At 36.1% G+C, this 7,474-nt stretch overlaps 1 protein-coding gene across 1 annotated transcript; it reads right to left on the bottom strand.

Moving 5' to 3' along the window:
• Positions 1 to 1,941: 1,941 nt before the first annotated feature.
• On the bottom strand, positions 1,942 to 7,137 carry LOC133732495 (serine carboxypeptidase-like 51). Its single transcript, XM_062160058.1, has 13 exons — positions 6,737 to 7,137; positions 6,532 to 6,626; positions 6,287 to 6,394; positions 5,967 to 6,207; positions 5,826 to 5,869; positions 5,637 to 5,704; positions 5,434 to 5,539; positions 5,038 to 5,255; positions 4,880 to 4,949; positions 4,152 to 4,202; positions 3,892 to 3,944; positions 3,685 to 3,817; positions 1,942 to 2,394 (listed from the first exon to the last, which is right to left on the bottom strand). Exons 1-13 carry the CDS (start codon positions 6,849 to 6,851, stop codon positions 2,296 to 2,298), a joined length of 1,401 nt encoding a protein of 466 aa, XP_062016042.1. The 5' UTR covers positions 6,852 to 7,137; the 3' UTR covers positions 1,942 to 2,295.
• Between the last annotated feature and the right edge of the window lie 337 nt (positions 7,138 to 7,474).

Genomic DNA, 7,474 nt, shown 5'->3' with positions numbered 1-7,474 from the left:
ATTTCTTGGCTTTTGCGTGAGTTGTTTGATTTCTTCTTTATTTTCCCTTTTTTCATTTCTATTGATTGATTTTAATGTAATTTCCTGAACTAAACTATATGCAGAGATTACTATGATTTCTTTCGTTTGATTTTAATGTAATCTCCTGAACTAAACTATATGCAAAGATTACTATGACTTCTATTGTTTGATTTTAATGTAGGGTTTTTGTCCATTTACCCCATTTCTAGGGATTTTTTTCCCACTTACCCCATTAAGTTTTTTGTAATTCCCTCTTACCCAAAACACTCTAAGGAGATCTTCCCTAATACTCCATTAAGGTTTTTTTTTTTTTTTTTATAAATTTTTTTAATACCATTTTACCTTCACCCCTTTATTACTGAGAGAGAAGAGAGAGAGAGAGAGAGAGAGAGAGAGAGAGAGAGAGAGAGAGAGAGAGAGAGAGAGAGAGAGAGAGAGAGAGAGAGAGAGAGAGAGAGAGAGAGAGAGAGAGAGAGAAACGATAGGAGACTTCGCCGAAGCCGGTCATCGGCAGCCAGATTCTGGTCACCGGCCGCCGCCCACCGGATTTTTCTGAAAACCTTGCCGGAAATCCTCAAAGAAGTCGTCGGAGATTTCATAGGTCGCTGGAAAGGTTTATTGCCCCAATAGACATCTATTGCCCCCTAATAGACGTCTATTGCCCTCCAATAAAACTTTCGGTAGCCGGAATGGGAACTAATCTTCCTAAAATTAGACAAATAAAACTTTGATTAAAGAAAAAAACGAAGAGATTATATCAATTTAAAAACGTCTATTGCCCCCCAATAGACATTCAAATTTTTTTTTTCTTTCCTTCTGTCCTGTTACTTAAAAAAAAAAAAAAAAAAGATTTGGGCACCCAATTCAAGTCCTCTTCTCCCTTCTTTTAGTAAATGCCCAACAGTGAAACAAACCCTTCTCACAGGCTACACGTCATCTTCCTCGCAGTACCACCACCTGGAAAGCTACACAGCTACATACTGCTATTCGTTCCTATGTGGATTCTGGACGTAGCTTTTAATTCCTCGGGCTCCATCTTTTACCATGCTCATCATCTCTAGCTGGCTATGTACTTCGTTATCGATACGCTCGGATCTCTAAGACTCTCATCTCTTTTGTGCTTATTTACGTTTGCAGACCCAGGACTGAAAGTGTCTTCAGCAGCGTCTTGGTCCTCGTGAAGAGGCTCTCCCCTGTGGCAGCATCCCGGCGCCGAGACGGTTGCTCTGATGGCGGATCTGTGAGTGAGAGAGAGAGAGAGTTTCAGTCCGGCCTTGACCCGACCGGAATTTCGGTTACCAGTGAAGACAAGAAGGAGGACCACCGGCGTCTGGTTCTTCTCCTCAGCGGCGATCTACTTCTGATCTGAGTTTCCCGGTACGACGACGGAACGGAGCCTGAACTTTAGCCGGTTTCTAAGAATTTTTGGTGACCGGCAACAACAATCATCGTCGGGCACCGAGGCTCTGGGCTGGGAGCGTGAGGGAGGGAGGGAGGGAGAGAGAGAGAGAGAGAGAGAGAGAGAGGAGCATGGCATCGATGTCTTTTTCCAATTAGGCTGAGGGCAAAAATGTCAATTTAGTTTAAATCGGGTAAAGGGGAATAAAAATCTGTTGCTGGGGTAAGTGAGATAATTTTGTCTAATTTTGGTGCTTTGGGTGAAGGATCCTTTAATGTAATCTCCTTAACTAAACTATATGCAGGAATTACTATGGTTTTAATTTGGATTGTGTGCTTTTTGGTCATAATCTTCTGAACTAATTTTCTATGCAGGAATTACTGGTTCCGCCACTGAACTAATTTCTGAATCCGCCACTGTTATATACTTTTACGCTGTTATATGTACCCTACAATTTTCTTCACTTATTATTATTAGCCAAAAACAATGTTTAACTCATGTCAATGAAATAGAACACTACAGTCTCATAAAACCAAACAACTGATCGATGTTATTAGGAAAAAAGATCAAGCAAATTAATAATCATATACCAATATATTTGAAATTGATAACACCATACTCTCATCCCCAAAAACTAAAAATATGTCCTATCGCCTGCACTCTGCAGGTTAGCTTTACGTTTCCCCTTTTGTATCATTGCTCCTGTTGTGCGTGCGACACGTTGTTATTACTTTTGCTTGTTGACTCTGTACCTGTCCTCTGTACCTTCTTCTTCCTCTTTCTTTGTTTGTTTGCTTATTGCAGAACTGCTGCTACAGCACGTAGCCTCTGTTACGTTGTGTAATGTAGTGAAAAAAAAAATGCATGGTCTATCATCATGTGCTTCTAGCAGAAGCAGAAGCAGAAGCAGAAGCAGGTGACTGTGTAATATCAGCCACCATATTCAAAGCAATGCAGGGCTGATCCACAGGTACCTACATTTAAAAAAATATGAGAGCAGCCTTTGGTCAGTAAGACTCAGAATCTGTCTTCCAAAAACGAGTGGTCTGCTCATCACTTCTGACTTTTCTGATTGCCCTTTCCCTCTATGGCTCTCTCTGAGTATATATCGTACGAAACTGTCACTATTAAATAATGAACTATATGGTACTCAATAATTGTCACCGTCATGCTTTGCAAAGCAATACATTTACGTAGTTTTTTTTGGTCAATGCAAAAATCATATGGATTTATCCTATTTCACACGAACTTAAAATTCAAGAATAAAGTTAAAAATTCGGCAATGTGCTAATGTATTCGTAAAAAATAGTTACGTACAAAATAATGTGTGTATGCAAGACAGTTTCGTTAAAATTCTAATAAAGTAAAGTATAATTTTTTTTTTTATAAATGAAATAGTGTTAACATACAAAACAACGCGGATATATAGGATAGTCTCGTTAAAATCTTCACTAGGTAAAATCTAATTTTTTTTCTTTATGAATAAATGAAATACTAACATACAAAACAATGTGAGGATACAAGACAGTCTCGTTAAAATCTGACTAGGTAAAATCCTTTTTTTTTTTTTTTTTTCCTCAAATGAATGAAAAGATACTAAAAGAACCAACTTACATGAAAGAATTAAGTCAATTTACCATAATTATCTGCTTCAATTGAATCGGCCAACCATAGCATGAATTAGAATAATTAATATATGTTCATTGACCCCAAAAAGGGGAACACTAATATGTTTAGTACACATGGCCAACTCAAATGCTACACTCAAAATTTGCAAAAATTTGAACAAACAAAGGATCCTGAAGTAACATGATGATGAAGGTGACATCTTAACCATGGCCAATGCTTCATTATGCCAAATAATATTATATTGAAAAATTCTACTATGAACCATGATGCAGGTGGATCATAGACAAATTGGAAACCGTGCGTGACTGACATGGGTTGAATTTGAATTTGGTGCAGGTAAACCTCGGTCCACAGAAGACTTTTCGTATTATATTACCACTTTTGTTGATATATTTTTTATTCATCATCATAGGTCTATAACTATATTATCTTTTTACCTAAAAAGAAAAAATAAGTGACATTAGGTTTCATCATTTTCCCACATTTGGGCAAGTGTGAGTCTGACGTGGTTTTCATGGTCATAAAAGGTCAGATGTGACGAGAGATGATAATTGACAAGACATCTATAGTAAATTCAGATATAGAGGGGGTAAAAACATTTACTGTTATGAGTAGGTGAGTAAATTATAACTTACAAAGTGTCCTGCTCCAAGAATCCAATAGAAGTGAAGGTTTTTGTACGACCTGGTGAATCCTCTTGTACTTTTATCACTTCCACAGTAGAGAGGGGTTCTATTCTTGTTCAGAAATTGTTGGAGTCCATCCCACCTAAAAAGAAAAAAAATGAAAAAAAATTCGCAGTAATGAATATTTCTCGAAAATGGTGGACAGAGGGTTTTTACTTGAGCTTTTCAATCCATGCTTCTGTCCCCTTAGTTGCGCATATAAGATCAACCTACATTATTCACCGACCACATTATGTCATTAGCTAAAATCGAGTAGATGTTGTAAATATGGTTAGTGTTTAATCATTGTTAGGGTCGATTAGTGACTCATGAGCACTTATGTATAACGTGACGTTATTACCTAGCATGCACATTTTATTGGTTCGCTTTTAGATTTAATCATGAAACCCGAGTAAAGAAGATTTTAGGAGTCTTACTTGCCCATTGTATATTGTGACGTTGACCCCTTTGGCAAGGAGTTGATCAACCTGTTCAAGTCCAAAAGAGATAAATATGAGTGGAGTAATTATCAACCTGAAGACTTGCAAAAAGCCAAAAATAAAAGAAATAAATAAATAAAAAATTGACTCCAAAATAAGATTCTACTCTAAGACAAATGAGAAGTGCCGTAGAGTGGATGACAAGAAGAGGTAAACCTATATGATGAAGAAAAAACCATGCTGAAAGACAAATGTAGTAATAAGGACAGGTTTGATTGGGTTGTTACGTTGAAGAATACATATATAGAAGAAGAATCATTGATAGATCAAAAGGAACGTTCATTTCCAAACTTTGATTTCTCAATTGGATGATAAATACGATGAGAAGAAATTCAGAATCTTCTTGAATTTCAGTGCAATCAAATAAATAATAAAAAAGCTAGAGACTTGACCCACACAGAGTGGTGTAATTATTTTATTTCACATTTGAAGAGTTGTGTTTCATTTTACAAATTCATATTGGTGAGCAAGTCAGTATTTTTATATTTATGTATTATACTCTATTTTCTGTTATTAAATTAGATCCCAGACATGTGATCGCAAACTCCTAACTCACTTGGTGTTAGATTACCACCCTAAATCTTAGAGATGCAATAAAATTAGATGAAATTTTCTAGAATGCACAATAATTTTTGTTTGAGGTACCATATTAATCATATTATTACCTCATTAATTCTGGGTCTCATGAAGTCTCCGGTCATAGCTTCGAACACATTGCCGGACTGCATTCCCCAACTGCAGAAAAAAAAACTTTTAATGAGTAAATTTCAAATATGAAGTGAGATATTTTCTAGAGTGCAAATGGTAATACATATACACTCACGTCACATTGTTTGGGATAATCTTAAGCTTCCTTTTAATGACACCATTCAACAAAGTGTCAAGATCTCCATTACCACCTGGTGCTAATGAAGACTGCCTCAAGGAATTTAGATATCTTGTATATCTCTTAAGTGCAAAATTTTTTTGTGATAGTTCAGTGGTTGTCACAGACACCGACACTGGGTCCATTCCTGAATCCAATAGGAAATTATAGAAATCCTGGAAATTAAGATCACAATATATGAGTTATAATACTTGAAAATCAGTCATGAAAAAAAAATGATGAGCTACATGTAACCTGAAGGTTACAATATGCACGTGTTGAGAAAGAAAAATCATGTAACGTTTAGACCCATAAATCTCTCGATAAAAGATATTAAAAAAAAAAAATAATTACCACGTTGTTACTCCCGGCGCTAATGAGGTTCTCAAGGTGACTCCATGAATTGGTTGCATCTTCTAATTTCCCATCCTTAATCTGCTGCTTGATCAGCTGAGCCACACTGTTAACCAAAATGGGATTTATTAGAAATATCAAATCTGACCACTTCCCAAATCCATCATTTTCTAATACCAGACCAAATCAATTAATCAATGGACCTGTTTGATTTCTCCAAGCCATCATCATCAATCCTTGAAACGTCTTTGAGAAGAGGACCCCATGAAAGCTACATTGTGCACATATAAAAACCAAACTGTAAATATCACTTGGAAATCGAGTATAAATCTGTAAAAATCCAGTAAATTAATGAATTATTGGGTCAAACTAGTTGAATTTGGCAAAAGTACCACAAAATCTTCCGGGGAGATCCAACTGTCTCCCAATGCAACACCTAAAATACAGAAGGCAATGTCAAAAATCCGGTTTCATCATTTTAAGGATCTCGGTTTTCTCTAATTAGACCAAAAAAATAATTAGTTACTATTTACCTCCAAGTCTAAGCTTTAGTGTTCCTTCTTCAATGGCTTTTATAGCTGAAAGTCCAAGAGTCGCTGCAAATTTGCCTCCATAAGACTCTGCCACAATGAACAGAGGACTCTTCTGGAGGCTCTCATTTCTGTTGAATAGCTCTTTCAGTAATGTTGTCAAATCAGTGGCTGCCTCCACATCATTTTTCACAAACAGAGCGTTGTCCTCCACAAAACTGAATCCGGTTCCAACTGGGTTATCCTAAATTATGCCAAAAAACCAAAATTAATATATGAAAGATTCCAATGATCTCAAGAGTTGGTCTGTTTTGATGACTTACCACAAATAAAAGATCTGCCTTTTGCAACCACGTTGAATTCCTTGGCTTCAAATTGGTGTCCAATGGCCCAACCTCTTCAAAGTTCCCAATCCCAACTCCTGAAGCTCCCTATTTGTTTATGGAAACAGAATGAATTAGTGAAGAAAAAATGAAAAAAATTTCTGGGTTCTATTGAGTATGAATAACTTTCCTTTCTGGGTTTTCCACATTCACTCATTCCATATTATTATTGGTGAAGTACTTACAGGTCCACCTTGGAGCCAGAGAATAATTGGCCATGGCTTTGAGGGATCCTCAACTCTGTTAGGACTTCTATAAAGCCACCAGAACATGTGTGCTTCTGTGAAAAACAATCATAACAGAGCAAACAGTCATGAACACCAAATTCACTTGACATTTCTGAGGCAATACGAAAAGACACAGAAAGATGCGATAGAATGAATTGCTTACTGGGTCGGACTTCAACATAGCCCCAGTCCTCTGATCCATCTTGGGTTCTAGCAGCAGTTGCTGTTGGCACCAAAAGGAGAACAGAAACAAGAACAAGTATAGGGACCTTTTCCATTGGGAGATAAAGCAATAGGAGAAAGAGCTTTCAGGCTTTTACTAGTTGTGAAATCAAAATACAGTAAAAGGAGAATTATATATGCAGAGAAGAATTGTGGGATTGAAGGAAGAGTACTAGAGTAGAGTACTAGTTTGAATTTGTCTCTGTCTGTAACAGAAATAACGGAAGGAGGAAAACAATTAGTTGTAAAAGCTGACTCGTGTGTTGTTGATATCAAATCATTGTTACTTGGGAAATTCATAATTGATTTGATTTGAATGTGGAGAGCAGTGAAGTCAAATAAAAGTTTCATTTGAAAGTATTTTTTCATTATTTTTTCTTTTTCTCCATTTATATTCAATTGGATCATAAAGAGTGTTTCTATTGGGACCTCCAAATTTGCTCACTTGACCTCACTCTATTTTGAATTATTAAATGACATATATAACCTACTATAAAATGACTACTAAGGACAATAATTATACCAAAGAAATATTATATTAATTTTCTCTAGATTTTCCAATTCAATAACATTAGATTGTATTCTTTATTATTTTCCTTATCTATTTTCATTTTCCAATTTCACTACATACTCATTAAAGTATTCATATATATTTAAGGGTTCTTGACCAAAAGCACCA

The sequence above is a fragment of the Rosa rugosa genome, chromosome 2 (assembly GCF_958449725.1).
Source record: "Rosa rugosa chromosome 2, drRosRugo1.1, whole genome shotgun sequence".
Taxonomy (NCBI): domain Eukaryota; kingdom Viridiplantae; phylum Streptophyta; class Magnoliopsida; order Rosales; family Rosaceae; genus Rosa; species Rosa rugosa.
The sequence above is the reverse complement of the archived record's forward strand: the minus strand, read 5'-3'. Positions and strand labels throughout refer to the sequence as shown.